The sequence below is a fragment of the Cherax quadricarinatus genome, chromosome 78 (genome assembly GCF_038502225.1).
Source record: "Cherax quadricarinatus isolate ZL_2023a chromosome 78, ASM3850222v1, whole genome shotgun sequence".
Taxonomy (NCBI): Eukaryota; Metazoa; Arthropoda; class Malacostraca; order Decapoda; family Parastacidae; genus Cherax; species Cherax quadricarinatus.
The window spans coordinates 17,861,793-17,885,490 of NC_091369.1; the positions used below are offsets into that span (position 1 = coordinate 17,861,793).

Here is a 23,698-nt window from a genome sequence, read left to right on the forward strand (position 1 = left end):
TCTATCCCCGTCCGTTTATATATGTATACAGTGGTCCCTCAATAATCGACCGGCCTGAAAGTCGACCATTTCGGAAATCAACCGGTTTTTTCGACAAAATATTGACTCGGAAATTGACCGAAATTCGTTTATCGACCCGTCTCGACCCGTCGTCCCAGACGCGTATGCACGAGGTAAGCGGGCCTCGTTTGGGTTTGAGTTTGGGTTCATCTCAGTAAAGTTCTTGCCCCCGAATACCACTCCTCTCCTCCAACCCATGGACCAGCAGGTCATTGCAAACTTTAAAAAACTGTACACCAAAGCAATGTTTGAAAGGTGCTTCAATGTGACCTCAGACACTCACTTGACCCTACGAGATTTTTGGAAAGAACATTTCAGTATTTTCCATTGTGTAAGCCTTATAGGTAAGGCTTGGGAGGGAGTGTCTACCAGGACTTTGAACTCTGCTTGGAGAAAATTGTGGCCAGATTGTGTCGACAAGAGGGATTTGGAAGGGTTTGGGGCTGACCCTGATGAGCCTATGTCAGTTTTGAACTCTATTGTGGCACTGGATAGTTCCATGGGGTTGGATGTGAGTTTGGAGGATGTGGAAGAGTTGGTGGAGGACCACAACGAAGAGCTAACCACTGAGGAGCTGCAAGAGCTTCAGCAGGAAGAGCAACAGATCGCAGCTCAGAATCTTGCTGCAGAGGAGGAGGAAGAGAGATAGAAGAAGGTGCCTTCTTCAGAAATTAAGGAGATTTTTACTATGTGGGGTAAGATGGAAAGATTTATGGAGAAACATCACCCAGAGAAGGATGTTGCAAGCCATATCGGCAACTTGTACAGTGACAGAGTCTTGGCCCATTTTAGGGAAGTTTTAAAGAGACGCCAGAAACAGAGCTCTCTGCACAGTTATTTTGCGAGACAGGACTCCAGTGACTCTCAAGCTGGTCCTAGTGGCATTAAGAAACAGAGAAAAGAAGCAACCCCAGAAAAGCAAATGGTACCTGAGGTGTTGCTGGAAGGGGATTCCCCTTCCAAACTATAAACAATCCACTCTCTCCTCCTCCTCCAGTCTCCCATACACTAAGAAGAATCTCCAATAAAGGTAAGTGTTATGCTGTTAATGTTTCATTCATCATTTCCCATTGTATTGTTTATGTACTACATGAATATTTCATGTAAAAAATTTTTTTGTTTTAATACTTCTGGGTGTCAGGAACGGATTAATTGAATTTACATTATTTCTTATGAGGAAAATTGATTCGTAAATCGACCATTTCGATAATCGACCGGCTTCCAGGAACGGATTACCGTCGATAATCGAGGGACCACTGTATATATATATATATATAGATATATATATATATATATATATATATATATATATATATATATATAAATATATATATATATATATATATATATATATATATATATATATATATATATATATATATATATATATATATATATATATATATATATATATTCTTTCAACAAACCGGTCGTATCCCACCAAGGCAGGGTGGCCCAAAAAGAAAAACAAAAGTTTCTCTTTTTTAAAGTTAGTAATTTGTACAGGAGAAGGGGTTACTAGCCCCTTGCTCCCGGCATTTTAGTCGCCTCTTACAACACGCATGGCTTATGGAGGAAGAATTCTGTTCCACTTCCCCATGGAGATAAGAGGAAATAAACAAGAACAAGAACTAGAAAAAAAAATAGCAGAAAACCCAGAGGGGTGTGTATATATACATATATATGCTTGTACATGCATGTGTAGTGTGACCTAAGTGCAAGTAGAAGTAGCAAGACGTACCTGAAATCTTGTATGTTTATGAGACAGAGAAAAGACACCAGCAATCCTACCATCATGTAAAACAATTACAGGTTTTCGTTTTACACTCACTTGGTAGGACGGTAGTATCTCCCTGTATATATATATATATATATATATATATATATATATATATATATATATATATATATATATATATATATATATATATATATATATATATATATTTCAACAAGTCGGCCGTCTCCCACCGAGGCAGGGTGACCCAAAAAAGAAACAAAATCCCCAAAAAGAAAATACTTTCATCATCATTCAACACTTTCACCACACTCACACATTATCACTGCTTTTGCAGAGGTGCTCAGAATACAACAGTTTAGAAGTATATACGTATAAAGATACACAACATATCCCTCCAAACTGCCAATATCCCAAACCCCTCCTTTAAAGTGCAGGCATTGTACTTCCCATTTCCAGGACTGAAGTCCGACTATATGAAAATAACCGGTTTCCCTGAATCCCTTCACTAAATATTACCCTGCTCACACTCCAACAGATCGTCAGGTCCCAAGTATCATTCGTCTCCATTCATTCCTATCTAACACGCTTATGCACGCTTGCTGGAAGTCCAAGCCCCTTGCCCACAAAACCTCCTTTACCCCCTCTTTCCAACCCTTTCGAGGACGACCCCTACCCCTCCTTCCTTCCCCTATAGATTTATATGCTTTCCATGTCATTCTACTTTGATCCATTCTCTCTAAATGACTAAACCACCTCAACAACCCCTCTTCTGCCCTCTGACTAATGCTTTTATTAACTCCACACCTTCTCCTAATTTCCACACTCCGAATTTTCTGCATAATATTTACACCACACATTGCCCTTAGACAGGACATCTCCACTGCCTCCAACCGTCTCCCCGCTGCTGCATTTACCACCCAAGCTTCACATCCATATAAGAGTGTTGGTACTACTATACTTTCATACATTCCCTTCTTTGCCTCCATAGATAACGTTTTTTGACTCCACATATACCTCAACGCACCACTCACCTTTTTTCCCTCATCAATTCTATGATTAACCTCATCCTTCATAAACCCATCCGCCGACACGTCAACTCCCAAGTATCTGAAAACATTCACTTCTTCCATACTCCTCCTCCCCAATTTGATATCCAATTTTTCTTTATCTAAATCATTTGATACCCTCATCACCTTAATCTTTTCTATGTTCACTTTCAACTTTCTACCTTTACACACATTCTCAAACTTATCCACTAACCTTTGCAATTTTTCTTTAGAATCTCCCATAAGCACAGTATCATCAGCAAAAAATAACTGTGTCAGTTCCGATTTTGAATTTGATTCCCCATAATTTAATCCCACCCCTCTCCCGAACACCCTAGCATTTACTTCTTTTACAACCCCATCTATAAATATATTAAACAACCATGGTGACATTACACATCCCTGTCTAAGACCTACTTTTACCGGGAAGTAGTCTCCCTCTCTTCTACACACCCTAACCTGAGCCTCGCTATCCTCATAAAAGCTCTTTACAGCATTTAGTAACTTACCACCTATTCCATATACTTGCAACATCTGCCACATTGCTCCTCATATGCCTTTTCTAAGTCCATAAATGCAATAAAAACTTCCCTACCTTTATCTAAATACTGTTCACATATATGCTTCAATGTAAACGCTTGATCTACACATCCCCTACCCACTCTGAAGCCTCCCTGCTCATCCGCAATCCTACATTCTGTCTTACCTCTAATTCTTTCAATTATAACCCTACCGTATACTTTTCCTGGTATACTCAGTAAACTTATTCCTCTATAATTTTTACAATCTCTTTTGTCCCCTTTCCCTTTATATAAAGGGACTATACATGCTCTCCGCCAATCCCTAGGTACCTTCCCCTCTTTCATACATTTATTAAACAAAAGTACCAACCACTCCAACACTATATCCCCCCTGCTTTTAACATTTCTGTCATGATCCCATCAGTTCCAGCTGCTTTACCCCCTTTCATTCTACGTAATGCCTCACGTACCTCCACCACACTTACATTCTGCTCTTCTTCACTCCTAAAAGATGGTATACCTCCCTGGCCAGTACATGAAATCACCGCCTCCCTTTCTTCCTCAACATTTAAAAGTTCCTCAAAATATTCTCGCCATCTACCTAATACCTCCCTCTCCCCATCTACTAACTCCCCTACTCTGTTTTTAACTGACAAATCCATACTTTCCCTAGGCTTTCCTAACTTGTTTAACTCACTCCAAAATTTTTTCTTATTTTCATTAAAATTTCTTGACAGTGCCTCTCCCACTCTTTCATCTGCTCTCCTTTTGCACTCTCTCACCACTCTCTTCACCTTTCTTTTACTCTCCATATACTCTGCTCTTCTTATAACACTTCTGCTTTGTAAAAACCTCTCATAAGCTACCTTTTTCTCTTTTATCACACCCTTTACTTCATCATTCCACCAATCACTCCTCTTTCCTCCTGCCCCCACCATCCTATAACCACAAACTTCTGCCCCACATTCTAATACTGCATTTTTAAAACTATTCCAACCCTCTTCAACCCCCTCCACTACTCATCTTTGCACTAGCCCACCTTTCTGCCAATAGTCGCTTATATCTCGCCCGAACTTCCTCCTCCCTTAGTTTATACACTTTCACCTCCCTCTTACTTGTTGTTGCCACCTTCCTCTTTTCCCATCTACCTCTTACTCTAACTGTAGCTACAACTAAATAATGATCCGATATATTAGTTGCCCCTCTATAAACATGTACATCCTGTAGCCTACCCATCAACCTTTTATCCACCAATACATAATCTAACAAACTACTTTCATTACGTGCTACATCATACCTTGTATATTTATTTATCCTCTTTTTCATAAAATATGTATTACTTATTACCAAATTTCTTTCTACAAATAACTCAATTAAAGGCTCCCCATTTACATTTACCTCTGGCACCCCAAATTTACCTACTACTCCCTCCATAACATTTTTACCCACTTTAGCATTAAAATCCCCAACCACCATTACTCTCACACTTGATTCAAAACTCCCCACGCATTCACTCAACATTTCCCAGAATCTCTCTCTCTCCTCTACACTTCTCTCTTCTCCAGGTGCATATATATATATATATATATATATATATATATATATATATATATATATATATATATATATATATATATATATATATATATGTATATATATATACATATATATATATATATATATATATATATATATATATATATATATATATATATATATATATATATATATATATATATATGTACATACATATATATATATATATATATATTATATATATATATATATATATATATATATATATATATATATATATATATATATATATATATATATATATATATATATATATGTATACATATATTACAAAAAGTCAAACATAAACGGGCATACTTGCACCTACATCTTAGCTAAACAATATAAACGAATCATTTCCTCGCCTCTTTCCTACAGAAGTACGCGCTGTCGCTTTTGGTGCCCCTTTACATCACACTGGAACTCGACAATGAGGAGAGCATGCTAAAGATGCAAAAGGAACATGCTCAGTTGACAAACTGGATCTGCAGACTGGGCCACTCTGACTGTGTGCACCTTGCCACCAGCCTCTACAGACAGTGGATGAAAACACCCAACTTGATTGAGTGAGACTTTTTTTTATTTAGGTATCGCCGTCTGTGGAGAACCCATTATTGTTATGAGTATATGGTAAGAGAGTATCGAGAAGGCATCGGAAGATTTTGGTTAAATGGCGAAAGCCTCCAATGAGAGGGTCTTCATGCAACTAATTCGCAGGTCGTGAGAAATGTTCCCATTTATCTTGCCAAAAAAAATCACCATTCCTTACGCCTAATGTGGATGAAGACTTTTTTCTTCCTCGTCTTTGTTTTCCCAATTTGGGTTTAAAATGTTTTTGTTTCTTTTTATTTCTCTCATCCTGTTAAAGTTGTGATACGTTGGGTTGTTTGTGCTTCGTATGGATCTTATTTGCCAATTTAATAATTAATTTAGAGGAATATCTTGAGCAATAATAGACTGAACTACACCAAACTAATAACTTATTTTATCAGTTAAACATGATTCTCAAGAAAATCCAAAGGATGTATACCGTTTTGAAATAATGAAAAACTAATAATACTGTATCAATAATGCCTTAAGATAATAACTTACAATTTGCCAGGGATATCTTGCTACTCCTACTTACACTTTGGTCACACTTCACAGACACGCACATGCATATATATATATACATACATCTAGGTTTTTCTCCTTTTTCTAAATAGCTCTTGTTCTTTTTTATTTCTTCTATTGTCCATGGGGAAGTGGAAAAGAATCTTTCCTCCGTAAGCCATGCGTGTCGTATGAGGCGACTAAAATGCCGGGAGCAATGGGCTAGTAACCCCTTCTCCTGTATACAATTACTAAAAAAGAGAAGAAGAAAAACTTTATAAAACTGGGTTGCTTAAATGTGCGTGGATGTAGTGCGGATGACAAGAAACAGATGATTGCTGATGTTATGAATGAAAAGAAGTTGGATGTCCTGGCCCTAAGCGAAACAAAGCTGAAGGGGGTAGGAGAGTTTCAGTGGGGGGAAATAAATGGGATTAAATCTGGAGTATCTGAGAGAGTTAGAGCAAAGGAAGGGGTAGCAGTAATGTTAAATGATCAGTTATGGAAGGAGAAAAGAGAATATGAATGTGTAAATTCAAGAATTATGTGGATTAAAGTAAAGGTTGGATGCGAGAAGTGGGTCATAATAAGCGTGTATGCACCTGGAGAAGAGAGGAATGCAGAGGAGAGAGAGAGATTTTGGGAGATGTTAAGTGAATGTATAGGAGCCTTTGAACCAAGTGAGAGAGTAATTGTGGTAGGGGACTTGAATGCTAAAGTAGGAGAAACTTTTAGAGAGGGTGTGGTAGGTAAGTTTGGGGTGCCAGGTGTAAATGATAATGGGAGCCCTTTGATTGAACTTTGTATAGAAAGGGGTTTAGTTATAGGTAATACATATTTTAAGAAAAAGAGGATAAATAAGTATACACGATATGATGTAGGGCGAAATGACAGTAGTTTGTTGGATTATGTATTGGTAGATAAAAGACTGTTGAGTAGACTTCAGGATGTACATGTTTATAGAGGGGCCACAGATATATCAGATCACTTTCTAGTTGTAGCTACACTGAGAGTAAAAGGTAGATGGGATACAAGGAGAATAGAAGCATCAGGGAAGAGAGAGGTGAAGGTTTATAAACTAAAAGAGGAGGCAGTTAGGGTAAGATATAAACAGCTATTGGAGGATAGATGGGCTAATGAGAGCATAGGCAATGGGGTCGAAGAGGTATGGGGTAGGTTTAAAAATGTAGTGTTAGAGTGTTCAGCAGAAGTTTGTGGTTACAGGAAAGTGGGTGCAGGAGGGAAGAGGAGCGATTGGTGGAATAATGATGTAAAGAGAGTAGTAAGGGAGAAAAAGTTAGCATATGAGAAGTTTTTACAAAGTAGAAGTGATGCAAGGAGGGAAGAGTATATGGAGAAAAAGAGAGAAGTTAAGAGAGTGGTGAAGCAATGTAAAAAGAGAGCAAATGAGAGAGTGGGTGAGATGTTATCAACAAATTTTGTTGAAAATAAGAAAAAGTTTTGGAGTGAGATTAACAAGTTAAGAAAGCCTAGAGAACAAATGGATTTGTCAGTTAAAAATAGGAGAGGAGAGTTATTAAATGGAGAGTTAGAGGTATTGGGAAGATGGAAGGAATATTTTGAGGAATTGTTAAATGTTGATGAAGATAGGGAAGCTGTGATTTCGTGTATAGGGCAAGGAGGAATAACATCTTGTAGGAGTGAGGAAGAGCCAGTTGTGAGTGTGGGGGAAGTTCGTGAGGCAGTAGGTAAAATGAAAGGGGGTAAGGCAGCCGGGATTGATGGGATAAAGATAGAAATGTTAAAAGCAGGTGGGGATATAGTTTTGGAGTGGTTGGTGCAATTATTTAATAAATGTATGGAAGAGGGTAAGGTACCTAGGGATTGGCAGAGAGCATGCATAGTTCCTTTGTATAAAGGCAAAGGGGATAAAAGAGAGTGCAAAAATTATAGGGGGATAAGTCTGTTGAGTGTACCTGGTAAAGTGTATGGTAGAGTTATAATTGAAAGAATTAAGAGTAAGACGGAGAATAGGATAGCAGATGAACAAGGAGGCTTTAGGAAAGGTAGGGGGTGTGTGGACCAGGTGTTTACAGTGAAACATATAAGTGAACAGTATTTAGATAAGGCTAAAGAGGTCTTTGTGGCATTTATGGATTTGGAAAAGGCGTATGACAGGGTGGATAGGGGGGCAATGTGGCAGATGTTGCAAGTGTATGGTGTAGGAGGTAGGTTACTGAAAGCAGTGAAGAGTTTTTACGAGGATAGTGAGGCTCAAGTTAGAGTATGTAGGAAAGAGGGAAATTTTTTCCCAGTAAAAGTAGGCCTTAGACAAGGATGTGTGATGTCACCGTGGTTGTTTAATATATTTATAGATGGGGTTGTAAGAGAAGTAAATGCGAGGGTCTTGGCAAGAGGCGTGGAGTTAAAAGATAAAGAATCACACACAAAGTGGGAGTTGTCACAGCTGCTCTTTGCTGATGACACTGTGCTCTTGGGAGATTCTGAAGAGAAGTTGCAGAGATTGGTGGATGAATTTGGTAGGGTGTGCAAAAGAAGAAAATTAAAGGTGAATACAGGAAAGAGTAAGGTTATGAGGATAACAAAAAGATTAGGTGATGAAAGATTGAATATCAGATTGGAGGGAGAGAGTATGGAGGAGGTGAACGTATTCAGATATTTGGGAGTGGACGTGTCAGCGGATGGGTCTATGAAAGATGAGGTGAATCATAGAATTGATGAGGGAAAAAGAGTGAGTGGTGCACTTAGGAGTCTGTGGAGACAAAGAACTTTGTCCTTGGAGGCAAAGAGGGGAATGTATGAGAGTATAGTTTTACCAACGCTCTTATATGGGTGTGAAGCGTGGGTGATGAATGTTGCAGCGAGGAGAAGGCTGGAGGCAGTGGAGATGTCATGTCTGAGGGCAATGTGTGGTGTGAATATAATGCAGAGAATTCGTAGTTTGGAAGTTAGGAGGAGGTGCGGGATTACCAAAACTGTTGTCCAGAGGGCTGAGGAAGGGTTGTTGAGGTGGTTCGGACATGTAGAGAGAATGGAGCAAAACAGAATGACTTCAAGAGTGTATCAGTCTGTAGTGGAAGGAAGGCGGGGTAGGGGTCGGCCTAGGAAGGGTTGGAGGGAGGGGGTAAAGGAGGTTTTGTGTGCGAGGGGCTTGGACTTCCAGCAGGCATGCGTGAGCGTGTTTGACAGGAGTGAATGGAGACAAATGGTTTTTAATACTTGACGTGCTGTTAGAGTGTGAGCAAAGTAACATTTATGAAGGGATTCAGGGAAACCGGCAGGCCGGACTTGAGTCCTGGAGATGGGAAGTACAGTGCCTGCACTCTGAAGGAGGGGTGTTAATGTTGCAGTTTAAAAACTGTAGTGTAAAGCACCCTTCTGGCAAGACAGTGATGGAGTGAATGATGGTGAAAGTTTTTCTTTTTCGGGCCACCCTGCCTTGGTGGGAATCGGCCGGTGTGATAATAAAAATAAAAAAAATATATATATATATATATATATATATATATATATATATATATATTATATGTATATATATTATATATATATAATTATATATATACATATATAAATAAAATATATATATATATATATATATATATATATATATATATATATATATATATATATATATATATATATATTGATATATATATATATATATATATATATATATATATATTTATATATATATATATATATATAAATATATATATATATATATATATATATATATATATATATATATATATATATATATATATATATATATATATATATATATATATATATATATAAATGTATGTAGGTATATATATATATCGGTCCACTGCAGGACTCGAACCTGCAAACTCTGCATCAGAGTTCACAGTATTTTATCCACAACGATAGACTCCAGATAAGTGTGGGCACCTAGCCGGAGATAGACGATGTTTCCCCAAACCCTGAACTACCAGGTTTGTTTTCAGTTGTCTCATGAAATCCTGCCACATGCAACGAACAACGAAAGAGATTTGAAATGCTTAACAAATCACAATCAGGCGTTGTGGTTAAAGTACCGTGTGCTCTGTTGCAGAGTTCACAGGTTCGAGTCCTGCGTGGATATAGAGACAATGTTTGTAAATAATCTCGTTTGTCTGAGAATTGTTAAGCATTTCAAATGTCTTTCGTTGATCACTGCATGTGACAGGATTTGATGAAATAATTCTGTAAACAATCCTGGTGCTCCGTTGTATGGGAAAAACACAGTCTAGTTACGACTAGGCGCCCATACTTATCTGGAGTCTGACTTTGTGGATAAAATACTGTGTACTATCTTACAGAATTTGCAGGTACGAGTCCTGCTATTGATTTTTTTAACTAAGATTTTTTGCTTTTAAATCTTGGAAAAATCTTTTAAAGCTTTTTTGTTTTTTGAGGAACAGACATAGTCGTGCATAGTTACAAAAAAATGCAGAATTTACAGCTTCTTGCCTGCAGAGCGAGATTCACTGGTAAGCTTCCAAATTGGTTTAACGTATTTTGTGATCTTATTAATAAGTGGTAAGACATCTTATATCCGTGTGTCAGTCGACTATTGTAGTTAGCAAACTAGGGATACGGAGTCAACATTACCAAAGAAAACAACGTAATTGTCTTGACGGTAACGAATGCTTGGGTTGGAATATTTAAGAATAATAAATAGCCTACAAAACACTATGTTTCACTTAATAATATTCTAGAGAACATAGATCTGTCAGTTCCTAAGGAAATGATAGTTACAGTTATTCAGTTGGAAATAATAGCTAGGAATTAGGCATTTCCTACTGCTATGTAATTCTTAGTTATTATTTCTAATCGAATAACTGCAACTGAAATTTCCTTCTAATATCTGTATACTTGGAGAGGGTTACGGGGATCAATGCCCCCCGCGGACCGGTCTGTGATCTGGCCTCTCGGTGCATCAGGGCCTGATCAACCAGGCCGTTACTGCTGGTCGAACGTAGACTGACACACGATCCACATCCCGGCTTGTCAGGTACTGACTTTAGATGCCTGTCCAGGGCCTTCTTAAAGACAGACAGGGGTCTATTGGTAATCCCCCGTATGTATACTGAGTTGCAGTTGAACAGTCTTTGGCCCTTGACACTTATTGCGTTGACTCTTAGCGTGCTCGTATCGCCCCTGCTTTTCATTGGGAGGATGTTGCACCGTTTGCCGAGTCTTTTGCTTTCGTAAGGAGTGATTCTCGTGTGCAAATTTGGAACTAATTCCTCTAGGATTTTCCAAATGTAGATTTTCATGTATCTTTGTCACCTGCGTTCCAAGGAGTACAAACCAAGAAACTTCAACCGTTCCCAGTAATTAAGGTGTTTTATCGCACCTATGTGTGCCGTGAAGGTTCTCTGTACATTTTCCAGGTCAGCAATTTCACCTGCCTTGAAAGGCGCTGTTAGTGTGCAGCAATATTCCAGCCTAGATATAACAAGCGATCTGTATAGAGTCATCATGGGCTTGGCATTCCTAGCTTACAAGGTCCTCATTATCCATCCTATCATTTTTATAGCAGATGCGGTAGATACATTATTGTGGTCTTTGAAAGTGAGACCCTCTGACATTATCACTCCCACGTCCTTCACATTAGTTTTTCGCTCTATTGTGAGATTGGAATATGTTTTATACTCCGATATAGTTTTAATTTCCTAAAGTTCTCCATATCACAGCAATTGAAATTTCTGTTCATTGAATTTCATATCGTTTTCTGCGGCCCATTTAAAGATCTGGTGGATGTCCGCCTGGACAGATCCATGTTCTCTGGTATATTATTAAATAAACCAGAGTTTAGGGGGATAAACTGTTCTTGAAAAATTCTAAGCCAAACACTTGATATAATCACAACAGTTACCCTCTTTCCTTCGCTATTGTTCAAACATTGTTGGACTTTACTTAACCCAGGTGCTCTTTTTTTACAGAAATAATTGGATGTTGATGGAAATCGTTCTACTTACTTTGTTAACAGAATGTTACAGAATAAAATTAGGTAGGATCAGTTAATGTTATTAAAAGTTTAGATGAGGTCTTAATTTGTCCAAATTGCCATATTTATGTGCAGGCTGTAAGTATTGCTAAAATTAGAATAAAGCATGTATTTTATTAATGAAATTTTTTTGACTTCAAATGCAGCGTTTTTAATAAGAGTTAACAGGAGGTTTGCCTCAGAATTTGTTTTGGACTTCGAACACTTTAATAGAAATCATAATTGAGTTTTAGTTTCTTTTATATAAACCAGCTATTAATAATGGTCATCACATACATATAGAAACTTATGAGCTATACAAACCAGCTATTAATAATGGTCATCACATATATATAGAAACTTATCAACTATATAAACCAGCTATTAATAATGGTCATCACACATATATATAGAAACTTATCAACTATATAAACCAGCTATTAATAATGGTCATCACACATATATATAGAAACTTACCAACTATATAAACCAGCTATTAATAATGGTCATCACATATATATAGAAACTTATCAACTATATAAACCAGCTATTAATAATGGTCATCACACATATATATAGAAACTTATCAACTATATAAACCAGCTATTAATAATGGTCATCACACATATATATAGAAACTTATCAACTATATAAACCAGCTATTAATAATGGTCATCACATACATATAGAAACTTATCAACTATAAGTGAGATTTCCTTAAATCCTTCCCGCTTGGCTTAGAATGTTTGTCTCAAGGCTTCAGCTGTTCTTGTGGTCTAAGTGAAAGTGTTCGTTGCTGAGCGTACATATATCACGGATTCGGCTGCAGTCAGCCTTCGGACTATCTCTACTTCTTGAGTCCTTTGAGTAACGTAACTAATCACTTTTTCACACATAATCTTACTATTTTAAGCAACATCACAGTGCGTGTCTGTCAAGCTGCGACCCCATAAAGGATACTGTTGCAAGATAACTTCATGGTGTCCCAGTTAGGTTAGTTATGTAAGGTTCGTCAGGAAACAGGACAAATGTTTCCTGACGCGGGTCTTAGTCAGATGATGACCCGCCTTTTTGGAGCTTTTGGTCATCTGACCGAGGCCTTCCGCTGGCTTACTGGTCCACCCCTTTAAAAATTATGGTCATTTATAACCATTGTCTGTCTTTGGTGTCCCAGTCTCTGGTGCAAGTCACTCACTGGGCACCAACCTGCTTCTATGAGTTTAGGGTTAAATTTGTATCTTGTTTCCATATATTTTAAAGAAATACCTACGTTATTTAATAAAAAAAATATTTATTAATTAAATTTACATACTCTTAATAGTTTTAAACACAAGAACTTCTGCTGTTTATTGTACATTAAAGATGAAAAGAAAGTATTTATAACTTAGCAACTTTTTTTGTATTCCTAACAAGTTGCAGCTGTCCTCTCGTCTTTTTTTCCTGGGGTTTTGAATTACTTTTAATTATGAAATAGTTTGTCACTAATCTGAGACTGTGACTATCAGTATTTTATTCACTAATAGCAACTTAAAGACTCAGTCTTAGATGATAGACGTGAATAGCCATATATAGCTTAGTTAATCTCATGTAAATTATTACTAGGATATATATTGTTGTGCATAATATTCTGTACACCAACACCCACATTATAACCAGCGGTTGTTACTGTTGTTATACATCTTAAAAGAGTTAGATTGGCTTAGGTGAAGTCTGTAAAAGGTTCAGCCTCCTGTTTACCTGGAGTTTACCTGGAGAGAGTTTCGGGGGTCAACGCCCCCGCGGCCCGGTCTGTGACCAGGCCTGCTCTGTAATGTAATATTTTTCTTAAAAAAATAGCTTTAGGATTTTGTTACAATATTCTTTTTGATATTTGCAGAAGTGTGACACATGAGGTGAGGGGGATCGTATATTGCACAGCCATTGCCAACGGCGGAAAGAAGGAGTGGCAGTTTGCCTGGCAACGATATTTCCAGACCAAAGATGACAAACACAAGGACCAGATTATACTGGCACTCAGCTGCAGCAAAGACCCCTGGGTCAAGGCTGGGTAAGTCTTACTAAAGGAGTTGGTAATGAGTGGAGCTAATACAAAAATGGCTTATTGTAGCAAATCTGATAACTAGAGGAAATATTCAACTCTCTTTTACCAGCCGATGATGCAATGAAGAGATGGTAATACTCCATCAGTTTAATAATGAGATACAACTTTGGAAAGGTTTTTAATATCACTCATACCAGTTTTAATGCATATTACATTATATGTTGCAGTGTATGAGTATTTATTCTTTTCTGCACTTGCTTGTATGCATTTATTTCTGTTTTTTTCTCTCTCGGTTTGGTTTATAAAACAATCCCAGACAACCAGTTGGAAGTCTATTATGCTAAACGAACAATAAGTTCAAAGTAAGTTTAAAAGACTTTAAATGCTGATGTATAAAAGTTTTTTAATTCCAATGGAATGGGAAACCTCAGTTTGTTTGCTAAGTTAGATTATTATTATTATTATTATAATCAAGGGGAAGCGCTAAACCCGGGGGATTATACAGCGCCTGGGGGGGGGGGATGTGGAAGGTATTCAGGCTTAATTCGGGAACTGGAGCACAGATCCAATTTCCTAAATCAAGAGCCCCTCATCAACATCAAGGAACCTTCCTTGAGAGGTTGCTAAGTTAGAGCCTCTGCTGAGGAACCTGGATGTATATAGACCACTGCATCATTCGAGACAAGCAACACACATCAACACATCCTCTTAGCTCCCATAAAAATCTATAAAGAGTTCCTACATATGGTTTGCAGCAAATTTCTGGGTTAGGTTAGGTTGTCCTCTATCAATCAAAAAATATAAATAATTATAACATATTACAACGGAAAAAAATATAAATATAAGATACATGCGATAAAAAAATTCTACTGCGCGAACAGTTAAGTTTCTCTGATAAAGATATCTTCATCAGTCACCCATTATTTCGCTGTATTTTCAGCAGTGAAAGAATGTGTGTGATGCAGAGGATAGGTTACATATATCCCATGATGACGACACTCTTCAGGTCACTTGTTCTATCTAGGCTGGAATATTGCTGCACACTAACAGCACCTTTCAAGGCAGGTGAAATTGCCGACCTAGAAAATGTACAGAGAACTTTCACGGCGCGCATAACGGAGATAAAACACCTCAATTATTGGGAGCGCTTGAGGTTCCTAAACCTGTATTCCCTGGAACGCAGGAGGGAGAGATACATGATTATATACACCTGGAAAATCCTAGAGGGACTAGTACCGAACTTGCACACGAAAATCACCCACTACGAAAGCAAAAGACTTGGCAGACGATGCACCATCCCCCCAATGAAAAGCAGGGGTGTCACTAGCACGTTAAGAGACCATACAATAAGTGTCAGGGGCCCGAGACTGTTCAACTGCCTCCCAGCACACATAAGGGGGATTACCAACAGACCCCTGGCAGTCTTCAAGCTGGCACTGGACAAGCACCTAAAGTCAGTTCCGGATCAGCCGGGCTGTGGCTCGTATGTTGGTTTGCGTGCAGCCAGCAGCAACAGCCTGGTTGATCAGGCTCTGATCCACCAGGAGGCCTGGTCTCAGACCGGGCCGCGGGGGCGTTGACCCCCTGAACTCTCTCCAGGTAAACTCCAGGTAACCACAGCCTCCTGTTCCTCAAAGCACTCAAGAAGCATGATACGAGGTGAGGTATAAATTTACAGTTTTCTATTCATAATACTTCTCTGAATAGCAGAGAAAACGGTTACCACAACGGAAAATAGAATCTCTTCTAAATCAAAGCTAGTCAACTCACTGCTGATCTCAGCATATAAAAATAACTGTTGCCAAATCAATGTGGCAAAATGTAAAGATAACTGTATATTTTTCAGTTGCTGCGTGATGTGAGAAAGCTACTTTCCATATTCCATAATCGCAGTCTTCTGTAAGAGATACTCACTAGTATCATAACATATATATACGGATTTTTAAACCCTGAACAGTAAAGAGAGCTGCAGCTCAACTACCTTATGAGATTTAGAAAATGTACCTCCATCTGCCCAAGAGGTCATGCAGCTGATGATTATTACTTTCATTATACCCAGGAACTATAGCTGAACACATTGATGAAGTAAAAGTTCATTTATATGTATATAATTTTGTGTGTATGTGAGTATGACTGTGGTGCTGGTCGTTTAAGCGTTGAAGCGCTTGTTTCGGAGGATTGTTGACTTTAGTGCTGCCCACCACCCTCTCACACTACAAACTCTGGCTTAGTAGGTGATTTGCTGAGCTATAAATCTCAGGTAGCCACTTGACTTCCCGGCTCGCTGACAGTCGTGAGTATTTATTCCACTGTGCGTTTATTGTGTTTGTTTTTCTCGTCTATCTTTAATTTAAAGTCTTCAGCTCATCGAGTGACTGGACCACATCATGATAGTAACTGCTGTGTGTGTTATTCTCCCACAGCCCGAATGCTTTGAGCAAGGCAATGAAACCTTATGGGATTTGGCAGTAAGTCTATGAACTATTCTTCTTCACTTTTTACGTTTTGTTATGGTAGAAATTAGCCTCATGTATATGTAACTTTGCCATTCTGGAAGCGGTGCTTCTTCTCTGTCTACTCGTCACCTCTAAGTGTCTAAGATATCAGCCAACTGGGTTCACTCTTACATTAATATTTCACTCGGATCTGCGCCGGTGTCATGCGCTCCTTATTAAGGCACAGGACCGATTCTTCTGCTTCTTTCTTCTGTATCTATTCTGTTTACATCACACTGGAGGGTTCAGATCAGATTACCATATCATTGGCTGCTCTAAATCTCTAGGATATTCTTGTGTTTTAGCTTTGATTCATTGTCAGTTTATGTCCTACTTCTTCACTGGTTTATTTTCAGCTACCGTTTGTAATATTTCATGTTTGTGTATTTTATATCTGAGTCTAGAAATTTAAACAGAGCCTCGACTTATTTACTCTAGAATTGATAATGCTCAGCAAAAATTCGTCTAAAACAAAGGCTTGCTTTCATTACGTATCTTGACACTCACTTAACAATTTGTTCTCCCCAGTCACCACAGAAAATTAACTTTATTCCCTAAAGAAGGGATTATAGTGAGCTCTGTTGTGACTCATACTGCTGGTGGCATATGAGTGAAACGCTGCTTCAACCCTCGTGCAGTTTGAAGGTTTTATATATAATAAATTAAGGATGTTACTATCTCTCTCAGATATCTGTACATCACCTTCTCTTCGGAAGTGAAGTTAAGAGAAAGCGACGCTTTCGAAGTGTACAGCTCCATGGCGGCGAGCGACCCAGGACAGGATGCAGCCTGGTCCTTCCTCCTCCAAAACTGGGATACCGTGACTGAAGTGTGAGTGACCTATTGAACTATTTGGTAAATCTTCACTCAGTCTTTAAAACAGCTTTTCTTCGTTGCTATTATCTTCAAAATTTTCAAGTTTATCCTTACCGAAAAGTTGGCAGTGGTGTTCCGCAGGCATTCGCTTGGTCCTTCACTCTGTTCTTAATTTTCACTAATGTTCATCACACTAAATTCCCTACAACTTACTTTTATGCTGGTAAATACAGTCTCTGATTTTTGTTTACTCATGAACCATGTCCTGAAGCTCTCACTTTCTCACTTTTCCACTCAAGTTTTTTTTTCATGACTGTTATGAATTTCATTCAAAGTTGAGGGAGCTCCTGAAACTTTTCCTGATTTCCGGTTTAAGTTACAGTGTTTCTGTTTAATATTTAAATATTTAACAATGTCTTCAAACCTTACAGAATATGCTGTTTTTTGCCAGTTCTTCACCAGTTCCTCCCAGGAGTGCCTCTCAGGAGTACCTCCCAAGAGTGCCACCCAGGAGTGCCTCCCAGGAGTGCTTCCTAGGAGGGCCTCCCTTGGGTGTCTCCCTGTAGTGAAATCCTGTAGTTTACTTGGAAAGCGCTTCGGGGGTCAACACCCCTACGGCCCGGTCTGAGACCAGGCCTCGGGGTGGATCAGGGTCTGATCAACCAGGTTACTGCTGGCCCCACGTAAACCGAAGTACGAATCATAACCTGGCTGATCAGGTACTAATTTTAGGTGCCTGTCCAGCACCTTCTTGAAGACACACATGGGTCTATTGGTAATCCCCTTTATGTATGTTGGGAGGCAGTTGAACAGTCTTGGGCCCATGAGTGCCTCTCAGAAGTGCCTCCCTGGAGTGACTCCCAGGAGTGCCTCCAAGGAGTGCTTCCCAGGAGTGTTTCCCAGGAGTGCTTCACATGAGTGCCTCCTTGGAGTGCCTCCCAGAATTGCACCCTAGGAATACCTCCAAGGAGTGCCTCCCAGGAGTACCTCTCAGAGGTGCCTCCGCGAGAGCTTACCAAAAGTGCCTCTCTGGAGTGTCTAACTGGAGTGATTCCTTGGAGTTTCTCCCTGGAGTGCCTCCCAAAAGTTCATCCTAGGAGTACCTCCCAGGAGTGCTTTCCACGAGTGTCTCCCAGAAGTGCACCCTCGGAGTACCTCCCAGGAGTGCCTCCCAGGAATACCTTCAAGAGGTGCCTCCCAAAAGTACGCCCTAGGAATGACTCTCAGAAGTGCACCCTAGGAGTACCTCCCAGGAGTGCCTCCCAGGAATACCTTCAAGAGGTGCCTCCCAAAAGCACTCCCTAGGAATGACTCTCAGAAGTGCACCCTAGAAGTGACTCCCAGAAGTGCCTCCCAGAACTGATACCAGGAGTGCCTCCCTCAAGTGCCTCCCAGGAGTGCACCCTAGGAGTACCTCAAAGGAGTGCCTCCAAGAAGCGCACCCAAGAAGAACGTATCACGAGTGCCTCCGATGAGTGCCTCCCAGGAGTGCCTCTCAGAGGTGCTTCCAAAAAGTACCTCCCAAGAGAGCTTCCCAGAATTGCCTCCCAAAAGAGCCTTCCAGAAGTGCATACTAAAAGTATCTTGCAGGAGTGCACAATAGAAGTACCTCCAAGGAGTGCACACTATAAATCCCTCCCAGGAGTGCAAACTGAGAGTACCTAGAAGGAATGCACACTAGAAGTACCTCAAAGGAGTGCACGCTAGAAATACCTCCCAGGATGGCCTCCCTGGACTGCACCCTACTTCCAGTTCCTGGAGTGCACCCTCCCAGGAGTGCACCCTAGAAGTACCTCCCAAGAATGCCTGCCAGAAGTGCACCAATCTACCTCCATGGAGTTCCTGCCAGAAGTGCACATTTGAAGTGCCTTCTAGAAGTACACCCTAGAAGTACCTCCCAGGGTTGAACCCTAGAAGTACCTCCAAGGAGTACACCCTAGGAATGCCTCAAAGGAATGTCTCCCAGGAATGCCTCCTAGGAATGCCTCCCATGAATGTCTCCCAGGAATGCCTCCTAGGAATGCCTTCCAGGAATGCCTCCTAGGAATGCCTCCCATGAATGCCTACCAGGAATGCCTACCAGGAATGCCTCCTAGGAATGCCTGCCAGGAATGCCTCCCAGGAATGCCTCCTAGGAATGCCTCCCAAGAATGCCTCCCAGGAATGCCTCCCAGGAATGTCTCCCAGGAATGCGTCCCAGGAATGTCTGCTTTTCATTGGGGGGATGGTGCATCGTCTGCCAAGTCTTTTGCTTTCGTAGTGGGTGATTTTCGTGTGCAAGTTCGGTACTAGTCCCTCTAGGATTTTCCAGGTGTATATAATCATGTATCTCTCCCTCCTGCGTTCCAGGGAATACAGGTTTAGGAACCTCAAGCGCTCCCAATAATTGAGGTGTTTTATCTCCGTTATGCGCGCCGTGAAAGTTCTCTGTACATTTTCTAGGTCGGCAATTTCACCTGCCTTGAAAGGTGCTGTTAGTGTGCAGCAATATTCCAGCCTAGATAGAACAAGTGACCTGAAGAGTGTCATCATGGGCTTGGCCTCCCTAGTTTTGAAGGTTCTCATTATCCATCCTGTCATTTTTCTAGCAGATGCGATTGATACAATGTTATGGTCCTTGAAGGTGAGATCCTCCGACATGATCACTCCCAGGTCTTTGACGTTGGTGTTTCGCTCTATTTTGTGGCCAGAATTTGTTTTGTACTCTGATGAAGATTTAATTTCCTCATGTTTACCATATCTGAGTAATTGAAATTTCTCATCGTTGAACTTCATATTGTTTTCTGCAGCCCACTGAAAGATTTGGTTGATGTCTGCCTGGAGCTTTGCAGTGTCTGCAATGGAAGACACTGTCATGCAGATTCGGGTGTCATCTGCAAAGGAAGACACGGTGCTGTGGCTGACATCTCCCAGGAATGCGTCCCAGGAATGCCTCCCAGGAATGCCTCCCAGGAATGCCTCTCAGGAATGTCTCCCAGGAATGCCTCCCATGAATGCCTCCCATGAATGCCTCCCAGGAATGTCTCCCAGGAATGCCTCCCAGGAATGCCTCCCAGGAATGCCTCACAGGAATGCCTCCCAGAAATGCTTCCCAGGAATGCCTTCCAGGAATGCCTTCCAGGAATGCCTTCCAGGAATGCCTTCCAGGAATGCCTCCCAGGAATGCCTCCCAGGAATGCCTCCCAGGAATGTCTCCCAGGAATGCCTCCCAGGAATGCCTCCCAGGAATTCCTCCCAGGAATGCCTCCCAAGAATGTCTCCCAGGAATGACTCCCAGGAATGCTTCCCAGGAATGCCTCCCAGGAATGTCTCCCAGGAATGCCTCCCAGGAATGTCTCCCATGAATGCCTCCAAGGAATGTCTCCCAGGAATGCCTCCCAGGAATGCCTCCCAGGAATGTCTCCCAGGAATGCCTCCCTGGAATGCCTCCCAGAAATGCTTCCCAGGAATGCCTCCCAAGAATGCCTCCCAGGAATGCCTCCCAGGAATGCCTCCCAGGAATGTCTCCCAGGAATGCCTCCCAGGAATGTCTCCCAGGAATGCCTCCCAGGAATGTCTCCCAGGAATGCCTCCCAGGAATGTCTTCCAGGAATGCCTCCCAGGAATGTCTCCCTGGAATGAATCCCAGGAATGTCTCCCAGGAATGCCTCCCAGGAATGCCTCCCAGGAATGTCTCCTAGGAATGCCTCCCAGGAATGCCTCCCAGGAATGCCTCCCAGGAATGCCTCCCAGGAATGCCTCCCAGGAATGCCTCCCAGGAATGTCCCCCAGGATTGCCTCCCAGGATTGCCTCCCTGGAATGCCTCCCAGGAATGCCTCCCAGGAATGCCTCCCAGGAATGCCTCCCAGGAATGCCTCCCAGGAATGCCTCCCAGGAATGCTTCACAGGAATGTCTCCCAGGAATGCCTCCCAGGAATGTCTCCCAGGAATGCCTCCCTGGAATATCTCCCAGAAATGCCTCCCAGGATTGCCTCCCAAGAATGCCTCCCAGGACTGCCTCCCAGGAATGCCTCCCAGGAATGTTTCCCGGGAATGCCTCCCAGGAATGTCTCCCAGGAATGCCTCCCAGGAATACCTTCCAGGAATGCCTCCCAGGAATGCCTCCCAGGAATGCCTCCTAGGAATGCCTCCCAGGAATGCCTCCCAGGAATCCCTCCCAGGAATGCCTCCCAGGAATGCCTCCCAGGAATGCCTCCCAGGAATGTCTCCCAGGAATGCGTTCCAGGAATGTCTCCCAGGAATGCGTCCCAGGAATGCCTCCCAGGAATGCCTCCCAGGAATGCCTCTCAGGAATGTCTCCCAGGAATGCCTGCCAGGAATGCCTCCCATGAATGCCTCCCAGGAATGTCTCCGAGGAATGCCTCCCAGGAATGTCTCCCAGGAATGCCTCCCAGAAATGCTTCCCAGGAATGCCTTCCAGGAATGCCTTCCAGGAATGCCTACCAGGAATGCCTCCCAGGAATGCCTCCCAGGAATGCCTCCCAGGAATGTCTCCCAGGAATGCCTCCCAGGAATGCCTCCCAGGAATTCCTCCGAGGAATGCCTCCCAAGAATGTCTCCCAGGAAAGACTCCCAGGAATGCTTCCCAGGAATGCCTCCCAGGAATGTCTCCCAGGAATGCCTCCCAGGAATGTCTCCCAGGAATGCCTCCAAGGAATGTCTCCCAGGAATGCCTCCCAGGAATGCCTCCCAGGAATGTCTCCCAGGAATGCCTCCCTGGAATGCCTCCCAGAAATGCTTCCCAGGAATGCCTCCCAAGAATGCCTCCCAGGAATGCCTCCCAGGAATGCCTCCCAGGAATGTCTCCCAGGAATGCCTCCCAGGAATGTCTCCTAGGAATGCCTCCCAGGAATGCCTCCCAGGAATGTCTCCTAGGAATGCCTCCCAGGAATGCCTCCCAGGAATGTCTCCCAGGAATGCCTCCCAGGAATGTCTCCTAGGAATGCCTCCCAGGAATGCCTCCCAGGAATGCCTCCCAGGAATGCCTCCCAGGAATGCCTCCCAGGAATGCCTCCCATGAATGTCCGCCAGGATTGCCTCCCAGGATTGCCTCCCTGGAATGCCTCCCAGGAATGCCTCCCAGGAATGCCTCCCAGGAATGCCTCCCAGGAATGCTTCCCAGGAATGTCTCCCAGGAATGGCTCCCAGGAATGTCTCCCAGGAATGCCTCCCTGGAATATCTCCCAGAAATGCCTCCCAGGATTGCCTCCCAAGAATGCCTCCCAGGACTGCCTCCCAGGAATGCCTCCCAGGAATGTTTCCCGGGAATGCCTCTCAGGAATGTCTCCCAGGAATGCCTCCCAGGAATACCTTCCAGGATTGCCTCCCAGGAATGCCTCCCAGGAATGCCTCCCAAGAATGCCTCCCAGGAATGCCTCCCAGGAATGCCTCCCAGGAATGCCTCCCAGGAATGCCTCCCAGGAATGCCTCCCAGGATTGCCTCCCAGGAATGCCTCCCAGGAATGCCTCCCAAGAATGCCTCCCAGGAATTCCTCCCAGGATTGCCTCCCAGGAATGCCTCCCAGGAATGCCTCCCAGGAATGCCTCACACAAATGCCTCCCAGGAATGCCTCCCAGGAATGCCTCCCAGGATTGCCTCCCAGGATTGCCTCCCAGGAATGCCTCCCAGGAATGCCTCCCAGGAATGCCTCCCAGGAATGTCCCCCAGGATTGCCTCCCAGGATTGCCTCCCAGGAATGCCTCCCAGGAATGCCTACCAGGAATGTCTCCCAGGAATGCCTCCCAGGATTGCCTCCCAGGAATGCCTCCCAGGAATGCCTCCCAGGAATGCCTCCCTGGAATGCCTCCCAGGAATGCCTCCCAGGAATGCCTCCCAGGATTGCCTCCCAGGAATGCCTCCCTGGAATGCCTCCCAGGAATGCCTCCCAGGAATGCCTCCCAGGAATGCCTCCCAGGAATGCCTCCCAGGAATGCCTCCCAGGAATGCCTCCCAAGAATGCCTCCCAGGAATGCCTCCCAGGAATGCCTCCCAGGAATGCCTCCCAAGAATGCCTCCCAGGAATGCGTCCCAGGAATGCCTCCCAGGAATGCCTCCCAGGAATGCCTCCTAGGAATGCCTCCCAGGAATGCCTCCCAGGAATGCCTCCCAGGAATGCCTCCCAGGAATGTCTACCAGGAATGCCTCCCAGGAATGCTTCCCAGGAATGTCTCCCAGGAATGGCTCCCAGGAATGTCTCCCAGGCATGCCTCCCTGGAATATCTCCCAGAAATGCCTCCCAGGATTGCCTCCCAAGAATGCCTCTCAGGACTGCCTCCCAGGAATGCCTCCCAGGAATGCCTCCCAAGAATGCCTCCCAGGAATGCCTCCCAGGA

The 23,698-nt window shown here is 42.4% G+C and overlaps 2 protein-coding genes across 2 annotated transcripts in view; one reads left to right on the top strand and one right to left on the bottom strand.

The window, feature by feature from the left end:
• The window catches only part of LOC128701482 (inactive hydroxysteroid dehydrogenase-like protein 1), a 375,829-nt gene that overhangs the window by 163,316 nt on the left and 188,815 nt on the right, over nt 1-23,698 (bottom strand). The window lies entirely within an intron of this gene.
• Nucleotides 1-23,698, top strand: part of LOC128701496 (uncharacterized) — a 186,708-nt gene that overhangs the window by 65,210 nt on the left and 97,800 nt on the right. The window contains exons 7-9 of the mRNA XM_070101522.1: nt 5,322-5,509; nt 13,889-14,059; nt 17,236-17,379. Coding sequence (XP_069957623.1) covers nt 5,322-5,509; nt 13,889-14,059; nt 17,236-17,379 — 503 coding nt within the window. The remainder of the gene's footprint in view (nt 1-5,321; nt 5,510-13,888; nt 14,060-17,235; nt 17,380-23,698) is intronic.